The sequence below is a fragment of the Ranitomeya imitator genome, chromosome 5 (assembly GCF_032444005.1).
Source record: "Ranitomeya imitator isolate aRanImi1 chromosome 5, aRanImi1.pri, whole genome shotgun sequence".
NCBI classification, from domain to species: Eukaryota; Metazoa; Chordata; class Amphibia; order Anura; family Dendrobatidae; genus Ranitomeya; species Ranitomeya imitator.
In genome coordinates, this window is record NC_091286.1 from 602,588,167 (window position 1) to 602,607,720 (window position 19,554).

At 46.6% G+C, this 19,554-nt stretch overlaps 1 protein-coding gene across 2 annotated transcripts; it reads right to left on the reverse strand.

Annotated features, from left to right (window-relative positions):
* Positions 1 to 768: 768 nt before the first annotated feature.
* On the reverse strand, positions 769 to 13,995 carry LOC138638582 (lamina-associated polypeptide 2-like). 2 transcript variants are annotated; one of them, XM_069727984.1, is made up of 3 exons: positions 11,572 to 13,995; positions 11,398 to 11,477; positions 769 to 2,087 (listed from the first exon to the last, which is right to left on the reverse strand). In XM_069727984.1, exons 1-3 carry the CDS (start codon positions 11,589 to 11,591, stop codon positions 1,891 to 1,893), a joined length of 297 nt encoding a protein of 98 aa, XP_069584085.1. In that variant the 5' UTR covers positions 11,592 to 13,995; the 3' UTR covers positions 769 to 1,890. The 2 variants fall into 2 exon arrangements, with proteins under 2 accessions (XP_069584085.1, XP_069584084.1); XM_069727983.1 differs by having other exon boundaries at positions 11,398 to 13,995.
* Between the last annotated feature and the right edge of the window lie 5,559 nt (positions 13,996 to 19,554).

Consider the following 19,554-nt stretch of genomic DNA (forward strand, 5'->3'; position numbering starts at 1 on the left):
TTGCCTCTAGAGCAGATAGTCTTTCCAACCATCCTCCAACTGCCCCCCTGTCCATCACTACAGCCAGTACCATCCTCCTGACCCGTACCGCCAAACTGACCGTGCCCCATCCTGCCCACCTCACCATCATCCACATCGTGCCCCGTCCCAACAGCCACAACACTTTCAGCGTTCCCATGCCCCTTCCCACCAGCCACACTACCAGTCTCGTGCCCCTTCCCACCATCCACACTACCAGCCTCCCGCACGTGACCCTTCCCACCAGCCACACTACCAGCCTCCCGCCCGTGCCCCTTCCCACCCATATGATGATCCCGACCCATACAACTTCCCATCTACTTCATCCTCGCCTCATCTCCCTGCCCACTTCCAACAGCCTCTATCACCCTCTTCCCAAACATCTTCTCCACACATCACTCCTTTTGCCTCCCAATCCTCCCAAAACATTACCTACACCCCTCCATCCTACCAAATTCTTAACCCCAATCCCACTTTCTTGTCCACCCGCTCAATAGCCTTCTCCACTCCTTCACCCCTAGCTATAGAACATTCCTCACCACCACCACATTCCTCTCTCCACACTCCCACTGTCGAAGTGTCCCTATCCGACAGTCCCTCCGACAGTATCTCCACCCCGACGTATGAAAACCTTTAGTTACTTACCTGTATGTTTTTTTTTTTGTTTAATAATGTTAAAACTTTTTGGTTGAAAACTCTCTTGTATTTATTCATTAGGGACAAATAACACTTTTGTTAAACAAGGTTTATTGGTAACAGCTAAAGTACTTTGGGAACAAATCAAACAGGTGCACATCTTGATTAAAAGTTAAACCCAAACAGGTACACAACATGGGTAAAAGGTAAAAACCAAACAGGTACACAACATGGGTAAAGGTTAGTTATTACTAGGTACATACAAAGTGTTTAAACTCTCTCATCCTGCCAGTGTATTCTTCCTTGGGGTGAAATAAAATATTCTGCAAAGTGATCCCGTATTCTGGAAACTGTGGCAGAACTTCTGTATGTCTGTTTGCTATAATCCGTCAAGGTGGTTTCGGCAGAGTGGTCCTCAATGGAAAGCTGTTCCTTGGATATAACATAATTGTGTAGGACAACACACGCTTTCACCACCTCATCCACAGTGTCTGTCTTCAAGTTAATGGATGTCAGGAGAACTCTCCATTTGGCGGTTAGGATCCCAAACACACACTCCACCATTCTCCGTGCACATGTGAGTCTGTAGTTGAAAATTCTTTTAGTATTGGTTAAACCACGGCTGGAGTAGGGTTTCAAAAGATGCTCGGAAAGCTGAAAAGCTTCATCCCCAACACATACAAATGGCATTGGTGGCTCAGAGGTTTGAGGCAGTGGTCTTGGGGGGGAAATTGAAAGGTTTGTCCATATAAATGCCGCCCCATAGAAGACAGTTTGAAAACTTGCGAATCATTAGAACGCCCATACGCCCCAATGTCCACCGCTACAAATTTGTAATCTGCATCGGCGATGGCCATCAGCACTATGGAAAAGTACATCTTGTAGTTGAAATACTGAGATCCAGAACCAGCCGGTTTCACGATACGGATGTGTTTCCCGTCCACCGCACCCAAGCAATTGGGAAACTGGCACACTTCCAGGAATCTGTCAGCTACTTCCAACCATGTCTGCATTGTGGGATGTGGAATGTATTCTTCATGCAGAGAGTCCCACAGTGCACGGCAAGAGTGCCTCACTATTCCTGATATGGTTGAAATGCCTAGTCTGAACTGAAAATGTAGTGAAGACAGGGATTCACCGGTTGCTAGGATTCTGTGGACAAAAGCAAGGCTGAAATTACTGCAAATTCAAAATATCAATGAACGTGCCCTACAAGAGTTGATTCAAAAAGAATGCTTATCGAAGAGTGACCATCAGACACTCAGCTGGGGTAATGGAGAATCGGCAATATGTATCACTCCTTATCAGATGTTGAACCCGCTCCACCAATATATCAAAGTTCTCCGCTTTCATCCGAACATAGCTGAAAAACTTGTCAGGGTCACCTCGAAGCTCCATATACAAAGTGTTTGGTCTTTGATGTCTGTTTAAACCTATAACACAGAAAAACAGAACAATTCAGCTACAAGGTGTAGATCACACACTCACCAAAGGCTGATCAGTGGAGTACCGGTTCCGGAGGAGGTGAATTGCCATGTGAAGCTGGGGTGTTGGAACTCTGCCGTCCCCGTATCACAGCGCTGCTGCTCCTTGAGCGGCTACTATCGCTCTTCCTGCTCTGCTCAGGCACCTCTGCCTGAAGGTGCTCTGCGTCCCCTATTGAGAACATCTTACCGCACACCATTCACCATCTGCGGCTGTGTTTTATCCCCCGGAAGTACCTGCATCCACCTGCGTTCAAAAGCGCTTGTATCCCGGATAAATGTGCTGAGTAGCGCCGCACTCACGCGACCCAGGGCGGCATTCCCCGGCCCCTGGGATCGTGTCCTCCTTCTGCCCAGACAAGGGGAGGGGTCTGAGAGCAGTACACCCCCGACGCTGCTTCCAGTGCCCCGTCTCTGCCATTCTCGCAGACACCGCGCAGAGGCTGGATGGACCCGGGTAAGCCGCAGCTTCTTTAACGTGCAGGGTCCTGTGTTGGACAGGAACCCAAACTGGAGAGGCGAGGGGGACCGCCCCTTTTTAACCTGTAGGTTCCTGTCCTGATGGTGGGCGGATCCCCTCTCTCGTAGTGGGTGCTGTCGTGGCGATAGGAAAATTATACAGTTTTGGCGGGCCTTACATTGGAAAACCGAATTCCCAATTATGAGGAAGTCGTCCAAGTAGGCTATAACCAGGGTATCCTGCTCCTTGATATAGGCCATTACTTCTGCAATAATCTTAGTAAACACTCTCGGTGCCATAGACAGCCCAAATGTCATTGCCGTAAACTGAAGGTGCCTGACCTGATCGTTTAGCCGCACCACCATTTTGAGGAACTGCTGGTGATCCTTGTAAATGGGTAGATGGTAGTACGCATCTTTTAGATCCAGGACAGTCATATAACACCTGGGAAATAGAAGTTAAAGTTGCCGACCTAATGGACTCCATTTTAAAGGCATCATATTGTAGAAATTTGTTTAATTTCCGCAAATTTATGATGGTCCTAAAGGATCCATCAGGTTTGGAAATTAAAAATAAAGGGCAATAAAACCCCTCCTTTTCCTGACCCTTTGGTACTTCTACAATAACCTCCTTTTCTCTCAACAGCTGAATATCTATTTCTAGGGCCTGCTGTTGATCTGGAGAATTAAGGGTAGTTAATACATATGTGACGCCCAGGAGACCGGGATACCCAGCACCGGACCAATGGAGTCTGTCTCTTGAGGGGGATGTCACGGGTGGCTTGACCCGGTGCTGTGGCCTCAGGCAATGCACAGTGTAAGGGGTATCATGAGGGGACAGGCACTTACTTGATCAGCAGCAGGTTCTCCCAGCGGTGACGATCTCGATCCTGGATAGATGGCTATTGTCCAAATGAAAGACTGAGGCACTGAAACGTTTAACCAGTTTACTTTAACATAAAAGGATTTACAACCAGTCCTGTCACCGGAGTCTGTATGGGAACTCTGAGTTACTTTGACCCTGCCGGGGTCTTCGCCTCTTATTGTGCGCAATTTCTGTGTGGCCCTGCTGCTGTATGTGAACTGGCTGCCGGCCCAATCTGTCCCCTCCGGGTCCTGGTTCGACGGGCAACCCGAGTCCTTTTATCGGTTTACCCCCTCTGGGAGTACCGCTGAACTCTGTGTCTGTTGCTGCATCCGACCCTAGTGAAGCTGATATCACCTCACGTTTTTCTGGTTGCTGTCTTATATATAATGAATACAGCCACGGATCCGGTATCCGTCTTTGCGCCTGTTCTGGGTAGTGATTAATGCTACCCGGTTCTCACAATGTCTTTTTTCTCTATCCCTCTTCTCCTCAGGCCGGTGATTTAGGCCTGGTAACAGTCACAGGGCTGTTAGAGATTCAACTGTATGACCTCTCACTATCAGCTCCTTGGCCCAACTGCCATTTCTTCTCTCAGACCAGAATGGATCAAGGGGAGTCTCTGGAGCTCCCCCTTCTGGCCGGAGGTGGTAGTGCAGTCTTGCTATTTTAGTATTTGTACTTACTGTCAGTAACTATTTTTGTGGCAAATACCCCTAGGGGTGCCACATTCCCCCTTAGTTAAGAACAGTACTCCGGGACTGTGGGACAATAACATTTTGAAATAACAATTAATATGTACAGAGTCTTAAAAATGAAAAGTTACAAAAACCACTCAAGGAAACAAAAATAGAGTTCTGTAAAAAGTCACTTCAAATAGCGTCCATTAATACAGTTCTATCCTTGAAGGTATTAGGAAAGGCACTGTACTTAGTGTCCAGGAATTTAGTTCCATTTTTCCAACGGAGTTATCAATATAAAGTCTAAAGAAAGTTCAAAAAGAGCAAAAAGCAAAGTTCAAAAAGCAGTCTTTCCGGAGCTTTGATTTAGTGCCTCCGGGCTGATAAAAAGTTCAAGAATATGCAATAAGTTCATACAGACAAGTCTCTGTAGGCACTGGGCTTAAACGTTGCAGACTGATAACAATGACTATACTACATTTTCTGTTTAACTATATACGGCATAACATATATACAATTCACATTATGAGCTTTATAGTTGGTAATCTGCATACCTGGCCGGTAATTGACCCTGGGTACTACGCTGTGATCTACGTAATAGCGGTGTCTCTTCATGTGGTGTACTACTGTCTACTGCGGATGTAGTATCTGCCCGCTCTGCTAAAGATAATTCCACGACTATGGAGTTGGCAAGTCCACCGTGAATGGGATTACTCTGACCAGGAATCTGTTCTTCCTGGCCTGGAACCTCCTGTAGTACGGGGTCAGCCTCTTCCTGTCTTGGGACTTCTGGTATTGGGTTCGGTGTTGGGTAAAAGGCCACCATGGGAACCACTACTGCACCATGGTATGTTAGTAGGGTTTTGGGAAAGTCTCCTATACAGGTGTGATACACTTCCTCTTCTTTTTCCTTTACTGGTTGAACCTGTATGGGTTGAATAACTTCTGGTTCTGGCTGGACAACGTCTGGCTCTTTCAATGCTTCCGGACATAATTTAAGATTGTCTCTTGACACTAGTACAGATGTTAAGCCTCCGTTTTTGCTAATGAGACACATTTTAGGATTATCCACTCTTGTTGGTAAAACTGTGTAGGGTACGGCTTCCCACTGATTGTCCAGTTTATTGGTTCGACGATTTCTCTTGAGCACTTGGTCACCCGGTCTTAATGGGGTCGCTAGAGCATTCTGGTTGAAAGTTCGCTCTTGTCTTTCTCTAGTTTGCTGAAGGCTTCTTTCCACACTCTCTTGCACTTGGCGATACTGCTTTTGCCATATGATATCCCAATTGGAGTCTTGAACTTCTGCGTCTGGTTTCAGAATTCCCATTTCTAGATCGATTGGTAATTGGCCGGGTCTTGCACGCATAAGGTAAGCTGGGGTGCAGTTGGTGGAGCTCACCGGGACATGATTATACAGATCCACCAAGTCAGGCAATTTCTCTGGCCATTGATTCCTTTCTGTCTCAGGTAAAGTCTTTAGTAGGTCTATTACAATATGGTTCATCTTCTCGCATAAGCCGTTTGTTTGTGGATGATAGGCCGTCGTCCGGATCTTTTTGCAACCATACATATTACAGAATTCTCTGAAGATCTCTGATTCAAAGGCTGTACCTTGGTCGGTGAGAACCTGTTCCGGATATCCATGGGGTCTACAAAAGTACGTTTGGAACGCTTTGGCTGCTGTTTTTGCTGTCAGATCTTTTACGGGTACTACTACCAAGAAACGTGAATAATGGTCCACGATGGTCAAGGCATAGACATAGCCGGACCGGCTTGGTGTCAACTTCACGTGGTCCATGGCTACAAGTTCAAGTGGTTGTTTGGTGATTATGGGCTGCAGTGGTGCTCTTTGGTTCTTTTGATCGTTTCTTCTGAGGTTGCACGGGCCACAATTTCTGCACCACTGTTCGATTGATTTTCTCATCCCGACCCAATAAAATCTTTCTCTTAGAAGTACTTCTAACTTTTTCCAACCGAAGTGACCAGCACCATTATGGTAAGCTTCGAGGACCATCTTCACATCTTGTTTAGGCACAATAATCTGCCAAACCAATTCATGTGTTTTCGGATTGGTGTATCTTCTACAGAGCTTCCCTTGATACAGGAACATTTTGCCTCTCTCTTTCCAGAGTTGATGCGTCTCTTCTGGGGCATCCTCATAGGGATATGCACTTTGCTCAGTCAACAGTTCCTTCACCAACTTCACAGCCGGATTGCTGTCTTGGGTGTCAGCCCATCTATGGTGTGCTAACGGATTAAAATTCACCTCTTGTTGTTTCTGATAGGTACTTGACTGATGATGTTTTGCCTTGGGACGATGGAAGGCTGGTAGTTCAATTTCTTCAAGCTCCCCCGTTTCCTCTTCTACATCTCTCAAGTGTGGCATCCGGGATAGGGCATCGGCATTTCCATTCTTGCGACCTGCTCGATACTTGATTATGAAGTTGTAATTAGATAACCGGGCTATCCATCGCTGTTCTAACGCACCTAATTTGGCTGTGTCCAGGTGGGTCAACGGATTGTTGTCAGTATAGACAATAAATTCTGCAGCGGCCAGATAGTGTTTGAAACGCTCCGTCACAGCCCAAACTACTGCCAGTAGTTCCAATTTGAAGGAGCTGTAATTTTCTGAATTTCTTTCAGTAGGCCGGAGCTTTCTACTTGCAAAGGCGATGACTTTCTCCCGACCTTCTTGCTTTTGTGACAGCACCGCTCCTAGTCCCACATTACTGGCATCGGTGTAGAGGATGAAAGGTTTATGGTAATCTGGGTATGCCAGAACCTCTTCTCCGGTTAGTGCCTTCTTTAGTTGTTCAAAGGAGTCTTCCCTTTCGTCGTTCCACTGAAAAGGAGGGTTTCGGTTTGAAGGTTTCTTCGTCTGCCCTACCAAGGTGTCTTGCAAGGGTGCTGCCAACTTGGTAAATCCTTTTATAAATCTGCGATAGTAACCCACCAATCCCAGGAATTGTCTCACTTCTTTTGCGCTGGTAGGTCTTGGCCAATCCCTTATGGCGCTTATTTTCTCGGGATCTGGTGCTACTCCCTCCGAACTCACGATGTGTCCCAGGTACTGTACCTTTGGCTTGAGAAGGTGACATTTGGATGGCTTGACTTTCATGCCATACCTGGATAAGGCTTTGAACACTTCTGCCAGGTCTATTAAGTGTTGTTCGTAAGTCTTTGAGTAGACGATCACATCATCTAGGTACAGGAGGACGGTCTCGAAGTTCTTGTGTCCGAGGCAGCATTCCATCAGCTGCTGGAAGGTACCGGATGCGTTGCAGAGTCCGAACGGCATGCGATTAAATTCACATAGACCCATTGGTGTGGTGAATGCCGTCTTTTCCTTATCTCTCTCAGCCACAGGGACTTGCCAATACCCGCTTGTTAAGTCTAAGGTGGAAAAATAATTAGCAGATTTCAAAGCAGTTAAGGACTCTTCTATCCTAGGCAAGGGGTAGGCGTCTTTATGGATGATGTTATTAATCTTCCGGTAGTCTACGCACATTCTCATGGTTCCGTCCTTTTTTTTGACAATCACTAGAGGGGCCGCCCAGGGGCTACAGCTGTCTCTTATTACCCCGGCCTGTTTCATTTCCCTCAGCATATCTTTTGCACATTGATAGTGAGCGGGCGGTATGGGTCTATATCTTTCTTTTATTGGGGGATGGTCACCTGTGGGGATTGTGTGTTCTACCCCTTCTATCCGTCTGAAGTCCAATGGGTGTTTACTGAAGACTTGTTCATATTCCGTCACTAGCCTATACACCCCTTGTTTTTGATGGGTAGGTGTTGAATTTATGCCCACGTGTAGCTGTTGGCACCAATCCTCCATTTCTCCATCTGAGCCATTGCCTTCCACCTGACAGGTTGGTTCTAAGGGCTCAATGGTTGTGATGGCATTGTTGTCAACAGTATATAGCTTTGCCATTGTAGCATACCTTGGCAAAGTGACCTCTTCCTCTCCACAGTTCAAAAGTCGTACCGGCACTCGTCCCCGGTGTACCTCGACTATCCCTCGTGCTGTGAGTATAGTGGGCCTGCTGTCGTTGTACACTGGTTCTATTAAGGCTTGATAATCTCGTCCCTTAGTACCAATGGCTGCTCTACACCATACCAGCATTTCTGTTTTTGGTGGGATTACAATAGACGTTGGATCACTTACCCTCACACTGCCGATTTCTCCACCTGCAACTTCTACCTGTTGCCTTAACATCAATACTTTTATTTCCCTTCGGAGAACTCTCTGTTGGCAGGATTGGGCAGTTTCAGCAATTTGCTGTAAGACAGAAATGACTTCGGAAAAGCAGTTCTCTAACACATTCATTCCTATCAATACAGTTGGTTCACAGTTCCGCCGGTCAACATCAACAACAATTATACCCTGTTTCTTCAATTCTACTTTACCAATCTTTATGGTCATCTCCCTGAATCCTAGTTTCGGTACCAACTTACCATTACTGTTCCATAAATCTAGTTCAACATCAGAGGGCCCTTTATCAATATCTGCATCAGCCCAGTACCTCTTATAAAGGATATACGGTATAGATGAAATCTGGGAACCTGTGTCCAGCAAAGCGTTGAGGGGCATTCCGTCCAGCACGATAGGGATAATGGGTCGTCCTCCGATGTACCTGTCGTGCCAGGGTGTTGGGCCTTGAAAGTTCATTCCTGCGAAGCGGCCCGCATTCCCAGGGGATTCCCGTTTAAATCACAATCTCGTGCAAAGTGGCCCGGCTGCTGGCAACGGCGGCAAATGGGCTGTCCATCCGGTTGGTAGCGGTCGCGGGGTCGTCCTCTCCATGTCGGGTATCTCCGGGGTCTCATCCATGGAACATCCTCTCTACAGTTTGCCAACTCCATCTTGTGTCCTCTCATCTCCTGCATGGTTTTAGCCATTGAAGCAACAACATCAGCTAAAGAGTCAAGCTTTTGTTGAAGAGCCTCATTAGTACTGGGCCCCAGGGGCTTAGCAATGGCCCCAGACATAGCTGATGTCACTGGCACTCCCTGTTGTTGAGGTGCCTCTGCCATGGGTTGCGCAGGATCCTGATCCCGAGGTGCCTCTGCCAGCTGGAGACGTATAGCGCTCTCCTTTAATTGGGCAAATGTCAATTCAGGGTTCTTAAAAACAAGCATGCTCACATGCCCCCGGTGAGAAGGGGTGTAGAGTCCCTCAATAAATTGATCTCTTAGCAGTTTATCCGCTCCGGTGTTAAAAATGGGTTCAGCCAGTGTAAGTGATTTAAGGGCTTCCTGCAGGTTTAAGGCAAAGTCTCTCACGCCCTCATTAGCTTTTTGTTTGCAACTAAAGAATCGTATTTTAGCTTTGCTGCTGGCCGTGGTTTCAAATGTAGCTTTTAATCCAGCAAATATGCGTTCAACAGTGCCTTTTAGATCAGCTGCCCATGCTGTGACTTCTCGCTTAGCATGGCCACTTAACTGCATCATCAGGAGACTAACACGCTGAACTTCACCCACAGGGAACATGTCAAAATGGGCCAGCATCTTTTCTCTGAAATCGTCAAGGGTATTAGGCTCACCTTCATACATTGGAAGCCATGGGCCACCCGGGGTATATGGCATCAGCACCGGCATGATGGGCGCCACTCCTTGCACCGCTGCGCTGCCGGACTCTCTATTGACACTCTGTCTTTCAGCTGCATTAGCGTCGCCGGGTGCTGCGGCGTCTCCGTGCTGCGACATACTGTGCCCCCTTAGTTAATCCGGACCCTTCCGGTCCTCCGCTTCCGTCGGGATAGTGTAGATTCGTTCCGCTGTGCAGCAGGATCGATTTTCCCCTTGCTCTGATGTCAGAGCGCTCAGCTTGGTGCCGCCCACAATGACACGCCCCCTGCTGCTCCCACCCACCGCGCTCTGTAATGGCGGATTCTGAAGTTTTTCAGTTAGACTGGGGCTCAGGTGATGGCGTAGCTCAATTAACAGTCTCGTGCCTAACGGTTATGAAGTGATTACCTCAGGGGATGGCGGCCATCTTTACTCCATTATAACCAATGGGGAAAAGTCACTTTCAATAGTTTTCAATGGGGAATGGATTTTTCTTTAATAAAGTCAATTTTCAAGATTTTTCATCCCAGTTTTCACAGTTTTGGGCTCCAATCACGGCACACAATACCCGGTATACGGGCTGGTTAGATCCTGTTCGTGACGCCAATTGTGACGCCCAGGAGACCGGGATACCCAGCACCGGACCAATGGAGTCTGTCTCTTGAGGGGGATGTCACGGGTGGCTTGACCCGGTGCTGTGGCCTCAGGCAATGCACAGTGTAAGGGGTATCATGAGGGGACAGGCACTTACTTGATCAGCAGCAGGTTCTCCCAGCGGTGACGATCTCGATCCTGGATAGATGGCTATTGTCCAAATGAAAGACTGAGGCACTGAAACGTTTAACCAGTTTACTTTAACATAAAAGGATTTACAACCAGTCCTGTCACCGGAGTCTGTATGGGAACTCTGAGTTACTTTGACCCTGCCGGGGTCTTCGCCTCTTATTGTGCGCAATTTCTGTGTGGCCCTGCTGCTGTATGTGAACTGGCTGCCGGCCCAATCTGTCCCCTCTGGGTCCTGGTTCGACGGGCAACCCGAGTCCTTTTATCGGTTTACCCCCTCTGGGAGTACCGCTGAACTCTGTGTCTGTTGCTGCATCCGACCCTAGTGAAGCTGATATCACCTCACGTTTTTCCGGTTGCTGTATTATATATAATGAATACAGCCACGGATCCGGTATCCGTCTTTGCGCCTGTTCTGGGTAGTGATTAATGCTACCCGGTTCTCACAATGTCCTTTTTCTCTATCCCTCTTCTCCTCAGGCCGGTGATTTAGGCCTGGTAACAGTCACAGGGCTGTTAGAGATTCAACTGTATGACCTCTCACTATCAGCTCCTTGGCCCAACTGCCATTTCTTCTCTCAGACCAGAATGGATCAAGGGGAGTCTCTGGAGCTCCCCCTTCTGGCCGGAGGTGGTAGTGCAGTCTTGCTATTTTAGTATTTGTACTTACTGTCAGTAACTATTTTTGTGGCAAATACCCCTAGGGGTGCCACACATAGTAACTCGGAGGTACCTCCCGAAACTCCAATTTTAACCCTGACACAACTATACCCAAGATCCAGCTGCTAGAAGTTATCTTGGCCCATTGGTTAAAGAAATATTTTAATCTACCCCCCATTGGAAGGTCTGATTTATCGGTAGTTGTGTCTACGTCTTCATGATGAAGAGCCACTGAAGTATGCACCTTTCTTCTTTGGTTCCTTCGGTTCCCAATCCCGGTCTGAATAAGCTCTCCGGAAGGGCATACGTCTCATGAAGGCATTTCTGAAAGTAGAATTAAACACTTTAGGAACTCCCTTCTTCCTATCCTCTGCCTTCACGAGGATGTCATCCAGCATAGGGCCAAATAAATACTCACCCCTGCATGGAATTGTACATAGTTTTGCTCTAGCTTCTGCGTCACCTTTCCAGGTCTTAAGCCAGAGAGCTCTCCAGGTAGCATTCGAGAGGCCTGCCGATCTGGCTGCTAGCTTTAAAGAGTCTACAGATGCATCCACCAAGTATGCTACACCCTCACGGATCTGAGATAGAGAATCGAGTAGTTTATCTCTAGGGACCTTAGCTTTAAGCTGCTCCACCCAGACCATAACTGATCTGGCAGTGCAGGTACTAGCAATTGCAGGTTTAAATGCTCCAGACAACGACTCCAAAACCTTCTTTAAGAACATGTCCGCCTTTCTGTTGGATGGATCTTCAAGAAGGCCTACATCTTCTAGTGCTACAACCAAAGAAGAAATGTAGTCACTGAATCCACTAAAAGAAGTATCTTTATTATAGACCAATTAAAATTACATATAGAGAACCAAATAAATAGTGCAAATGGGACCAGCAGATGACAAAATACATGCCGCAGGCAACATACAAAAGCAGTCACCCAAGGTACGGTGAACCCAGCAGCGGTCCAGAACCACCCAGCCGGCGTAACAAAGCACACATAGCCTCATAATAACCACCCACTAATAGTAACAGTGCTGCCATAAAAGGCTACATCATATCATGAGTGGTACACAAAGGTATACAAAGGGAGGCATGTGGACACCAAAATCCACTGTGCATATTACCTGCTGCGATGGGTCCGGACCAGTGCTGGGAACACCGAGACACCCCGACGCGCGTTTCGGTAGATGTACCTTCCTCAGGGGGCGCATGGTGTCAAATGGCCAAGGACCGGTCATTTATAGTGGACCGCAGAGACCAGCACGCCATGCAGCGCAACCCCCCTCCGCCTCCAATGCCCAGCCGGCAAAACCGGAAGTACGCGGGGCCTCACGTCAACCGGAAGTGCGCGGCTATTGGCTGGGGCGGCAGGGAGAGAGCGGCGCATGCGCGCATACAGGAGGAGAATACGGCGGCCATTAAGGAAGTGGGCAACGGAAAGGGCAGGGACGTGAAGCAACCAACACAAGAGTGGGTACATGGGCGCAAATCCAGCTAACAGAGTGGCACAAAAAATAACGATCTCAGGTAAAACAAGTGCATCGCCTATATTTATCCATATACATATTGCCATAGCCTGATGAAAAAATGGAAAAACAACCTCCTTAGAAATACTAGTGACATAAATGAAAAAAGTACGTATAGCACACCAGTCGTACTACCAACACTACAACTCAAGCCATATAGTATATTCCATTATACATAGATAAAACACCTAGTGGTGGAAAATGGCAGCATGGTCACGGCTGGCAGACGCTGGGGCATATAAATACAATATACATGAGGTATAAATGCAGCATCATATGGACATCCAGGAGTAGTTGTGCCCGAGAGGTACTGGTTGTTATAGAGCTTTTCATGTCCACTTCTGGTATTGTGCTTCATACTTCATACTGCCAGTGTAGAATAAGCCACCAATATCCCAGACAGCAATATATGGAACTACGGACCCTAAATAACAAAAGATAAAAGAACAAGATGCGGAGCGGCAAGACAGAACACAGCAGCGCGACGACTACAGATAGGGGGCATAGCTAATATTCTCGTTAAGGCCCAATGGGCACACTGTATTTAGTAGCCAAATCCAGCGTGTCTCTAACTGGCCTAGGCGCTTGAATAGACTCCCCCCGCGGATATTGACATTCAGTATGTCAATGCCGCGAACCCTGAAGAGCGAGCTATTACTCTGATGTTTAGCCAGGAAATGCCTAGGGATGGTCTTCAATAGAGATGTATCGTTCTGGGTGGCAGACGCCTCAATCCCCAGAACATGCTCCCTAATTCTGACCTTCAGCTGCCTGGTGGTCATCCCGACATAAATTAGCCCACATGGGCAGGTGGCGTAATAAATTACATACCGAGAGGTACATGTAATGCGTCTCTTGATAGTGTATTCTTTGGACCCATCGGAATTAAAGAATTTATCACATCTGTCCATGTTAAGGCACGCGACGCAACGGCCGCATGGTACAGAACCCCCCGGGGCCGGTATGTCGTCTAAGAATGTTCTAGGACCCTGCCCATCATCGTGACTTTTAGTTAGAAGGTCTCTCAAATTCCTCGCTCTTCTAAAAGTAAGGAGAGGTCTCTTAGGGAGGAACTTACCAATGATGGGGTCAGTCTGCAAGATAGGCCAAGCTTTGGTCAATGCCGATCTTACTCTGTCAGCCTGGGGGTTATAAGTCGTAATGAAATGAAGTTGATCACCACCATTGGTTCTATCCTCGCCCTGAGGTTTATATAGTAGACGATTACGCGTAGAGTATTTTGCCCTATGGTAGGCTTTTTTGATGTTCCGTCTACTATAACACCGTTCACTAGTGTTGAGCATTCCGATACCGCAAGTATCGGGTATCGGAATTCTGATACCGAGATCCGATATTTTTGTGGTATCGGAGGTGTAAAATAAAGAATTAAAATAAAAAATATTGATATATTCACCTCTCCGGCGGCCCCTGGAACATCACCACGAGTTACCGGCGTCCGGCAGGCTTCTTTGTTCAAAATGAGCGCCTTTAGGACCTGCGGAATGACGTCGCGGCTTCTGATTGGTCGCGTGGCGGTCACACGGGCGGCACGCGACCAATCAGAAGCCGCGACGTCATTCCGCAGGTCCTAAAGGCGCTCATTTTGAACAAAGAAGCCTGCCGGACGCCGGTTCCTCGTGGTGATGTTCCAGGGGCCGCCGGAGAGGTGAATATAACAATATTTTTTATTTTAATTCTTTATTTTACACATTAATACGGATCCCAGGGCCTGAAGGAGAGTTTCCTCTCCTTCAGACCCTGGGATCCATCAGGATACCTTCCGATACTTGGTGTCCCATTGACTTGTATTGGTATCGGATATCGGTATCGGCGATATCCGATACTTTTCGGCTATCGGCCGATACTATCCGATACCGATACTTTCAAGTATCGGATGGTATCGCTCAACACTACCGTTCACTGAATCGAGTGGTCAGTTCCATAGCACGTTTCTCAAAATCGGAGTCTGTAGAACAGATCCTCCGTAAACGCAGGAACTGGCCAACTGGTATAGAGGACACCATATGTCTGGGGTGGCAAGATGATGCATGTAACACCGTATTGGTCGATGTGGCCTTACGAAAGATGTCAGTGTGTATACCCCCAGACTCATCCTTACCGACCATTAGATCAAGGAAACTAATACTGGACTTATCCCAGACACACGTGAGTCTGATATTCAGGTCATTGCTACTGAGACGCTCGATGAACCGACCCAGGTCGATGGCCTCACCCTGCCAGACAAAAAGGATGTCATCGATGTACCGCACCCAGAAGGGAATACGGTCCATCGATGACAGCCCGTCTGACAGGAAGAGGTCCCTCTCCCCCAGCCCCAGGAACAGGTTGGCATAGGCCGGCGCAAAGGCTGCACCCATGGCTGTCCCCTGGAGCTGTAGGTAGAAGGACCCCTTAAACACAAAGAAATTGTGTGAGAGGGTGAACTCCAATAGTCTCAGCAGGAGTCCCCTAAGTCCAATAGAAATAGTAGATGTTTGTAAAAAGAACTTAACCGCAGCAATGCCATCCTTGTGTCTAATGCTGGTATACAGGGACTCGACATCTGCTGAGACCAGTAGAGATTCACCCTCAAAGTGGAGGCCATCGACCCGGCGGAGCAGCTCACCAGTGTCCCTAAGGTAAGACGGAAGGACCGTCACAAGGGGCTGGAGGTGGAAGTCAATCCATGAGTTGACATGTTCGAGATAATTACCCCTCCCAGAAACTATAGGGCGGCCGGGTGGTGGCTTCAGGTCCTTATGAACTTTCGGGAGGAGATAAAATGTGGCTATGGTGGGAATCATCTATGAGAAGGGAGGAAGCAAGTTCCTTTGTGATAATGTCGTTATCCAAGGCCTCCTTAACAATAGCTACCAACTGACCCGAATAGGCACTCAACGGATTGTAAGTCAGTTTTTTGTAACAGGTGGAATTATTGAGTTGCCTAAAAGCCTCCTTCTCATAGAGCCCCACCAGCCACAGAACCACATTCCCTCCCTTATCGGCAGGTTTTATTACCACATCAGGGAGTTTTTTAAGATGTTCCAAACGTTCACGTTCACTCCTCGAAAGATTATCAGAGCGAGAAAATCTCGGGACCTGATTTAGGTCCTGAGTCACCACCCGGATGAAAAGGTCAATGAAAGGACACATAGCTAGGGGGGGGAAACTTGGTGGATCGTGAGCGAATAGAGGGAGGGATCTTACCCCCCTCATGGACATGTTCCACCGCCAGCTCCTCCAGTATCCTCAACGTAGCTTGTTCTTTTTCTGTAGAGAAAAGAGAATTACTCTCATTATTAAAATAATAGCGTCTCAGCAGCAACGACCTAGCAAAAAGATTTAAATCCTTCACAACAGTGAATCTATCAAACTCAGGCGTGGGTGAGAATGAAAGCCCTCTACCCAGAAGAGAAAGATCAGTAGGAGAAAGTGGATGATGGCTCGGATGATGGCTCAGATTGATTACCCGTTTGTTAGCATTTTCGGGCTCTATTTGGTGTCTGAGATGTCTCCTGTATGGATGATAAGTATGATCCCTCAACCGGCTAGATCCAGAGGCAGCTGAAGCATCAGATAACCCACTCGCAGAGGATATGGAGATATCGGACGGAGCACGTGTCAAAGTAGCTTTTCTCCATAAATAGACCCTATTAGTCTGGTAGTCCTTAAGATCCCTGTTGTGTTTAGACAACTGGTTTTCTTGGATCTTTTTGGCCAGATTATCCAGAGATTTTTCTAATTCAATATCAAATTGTTGTAAATTCTCCTTTGGGCATTCTGCCTTGATGGTGGTCTGCAATTCATCGATCTTCCTATCCAATTCCTCAATGTTCCCCGTATTATGGTCAATCAAAAGTTGCATTAACGTAAAAGAGCACAAATTACTCGCCTCTTCCCATTTACTAATAAAAGTTTCATCGCTAATAGGGAAGGTTGGGATCACACGAACCCGTAAGCCCCTCGGAATCATCTTATTAGCTACATATTTTTCTAAGAAAATACGATTCCACCACAATTTAGAGCGTTTAAGCAGGGAATCTTTCACCAAGGCCAATTTGTCATTAAATCTGTCGTCGCTGCACTGCTGTGCACCGGTCCCACAGACACCAAATGTCTGGTCAAGTTGGGTAAGCCAGGATTTCTCCTTAGCCCGGTAGTCCATCCTATGAGACCGAGTACCTGTGCATAACACAGAAAAATTAATATACAAAAGTATTCTAATAAGCATCATTGGTGGTGCAAATAAATGCTGTAGTATAGATGATGGTATATAATGCTAAACACACACCCACCATTCATGGACAATATGGATAACTGCCAGAACTGTACTACAACCAAAGAAGAAATGCAGTCACTGAATCCACTAAAAGAAGTATCTTTATTATAGACCAATTAAAATTACATATAGAGAACCAAATAAATAGTGCAAATGGGACCAGCAGATGACAAAATACATGCCGCAGGCAACATACAAAAGCAGTCACCCAAGGTACGGTGAACCCAGCAGCGGTCCAGAACCACCCAGCTGGCGTAACAAAGCACACATAGCCTCATAATAACCACCCACTAATAGTAACAGTGCTGCCATAAAAGGCTACATCATATCATGAGTGGTACACAAAGGTATACAAAGGGAGGCATGTGGACACCAAAATCCACTGTGCATATTACCTGCTGCGATGGGTCCGGACCAGTGCTGGGAACACCGAGACACCCCGACGCGCGTTTCGGTAGATGTACCTTCCTCAGGGGGCGCATGGTGTCAAATGGGCAAGGACCACTGCTGGGTTCACCGTACCTTGGGTGACTGCTTTTGTATGTTGCCTGCGGCATGTATTTTGTCATCTGCTGGTCCCATTTGCACTATTTATTTGGTTCTCTATATGTAATTTTAATTGGTCTATAATAAAGATACTTCTTTTAGTGGATTCAGTGACTGCATTTCTTCTTTGGTTGTAGTACAGTTCTGGCAGTTATCCATATTGTCCATGAATGATGGGTGTGTGTTTAGCATTATATACCATCATCTATACTACAGCATTTATTTGCACCACCAATGATGCATATTAGAATACTTTTGTTTTTCTACATCTTCTAGTGGTAAGGTGGCGGACTTTGATGTGGAAGCCACCGCTGCGTCCACCTTAGGAACTTTTACCCACTCAGCTAAAACTTCGTCATCAAAGGGGTATCTCCTCTTTGCAGATGATGGTAAGAACCCCTTATCCTGCTTATCCCATTCACGCTTAACAAGATCTTTAACTGTCAACCACCGGAAATGATCTACGATTTTTTTTTTTTTTTTTTACACAAACCCGCAAACATAATATCTTGAGTTGATCTGGGTTCCTTATTCTCTGCAACCCCCATGGTCTTGCAAACCGCTTTAACTAATACATCCATATTTTCTACGGAAAAGCATGGTCTTCCCTCTTCATCTGAAGAGGATGGCGATGAAGAGCCTGAACCAGGGCCGGACTGGGGCTAAAATTCAGCCCTGGCATTTGAAGTTACACAGGCCCACTTGTCACATGGTGACTGTATAATATCTTTGTACACTTGTAGGCAGGGCCGGTTTTAGGCAAAGTGGGGCCCTACGCCTAGGCAAAGTTGAAAATAGGGCCCCAAATACTAACATATTGCACATCACACAAAAGCATTTCGGTTGTATTTACAAGCGCTGAGTTCAGGCCGCTAAATGAGTTTGATCAACAATACTGAAGTTGTTCAACACTTGTTTCCCGGCCTCTTTCCACCAGCTGAGAAATAATGATGGGAGAGAACGATCAATAACAGATCACCATACAGTATCATGTTATCAGCAGCACATCTACAGTTTACGCTGGCGATGCACTGCTATGAACAATGATTTTTGATCCAGCAAAAAATCTGAATATGCAGCATTTTACTTGTTTAGTAAAATACACCCCATAGTCCTCCATACATTATAATGTGCACCACAGTCCTCCATATAGTATAATACACTCCCTATAGTCCTCCATATATTAAAATACACTGCTCAGTCCTCCATATAGCATAATACACTCCTCATAGTCCTCCATATAGCATAATACACTCCTCATAGTGTATTATGAGGCATAGGCATATAGTATAATGCACCGCCATAGTCATCCATGTAGTACAATTCACTTCCCATAGTATAATGCACCCCATAGTTCTTCATATAGTATAACGTATTCCCCATAATCCTCGATACAGTATAATGCAGCCCACATATAGTATAATGCAGCCACCACCCTACAGAATATAATGCAGCCACCCGAGTATAATGCAGCCACCCGAGTATAATGCAGGCACCCCATAGAATATAATATAGTCCACCTCCCCATAATATATAATGCAGCCCCCCATAGTATAACACAGCCTCCCCCATAGAATATATACTATTGTGGGGGTATATTATAACAGCCACATAGTGTACAACATGGCCTCCCCCCATAGAATATAATATACCCCCATAGTATATAGCACAACCCGCATAGCAGATAACAGTCCATGTAGCAGTATACAGCACTGCCCACATAGTAGTATACAGCAGAGCCCACATAGTAGTATACAGCAGAGCCCACACAGTAGTATATAGCACAGTCCACATAGTAGTATACAGCAGAACCCACATAGTAGTGTATAGCACAGCCCACATAGCAGTATACAGCAGAGCCCACACAGTAGTATATAGCACAGCCCACACAGTATACAGCAGCCCACATAGTAGTATACAGCAGAGCCCACATAGTAGTATACAGCAGAGCCCACACAGTAGTATATAGCACAGTCCACATAGCAGTATACAGCAGAGCCCACATAGTAGTGTGTAGCACAGCCCACACAGTATACAGCAGAGCCCACACAGT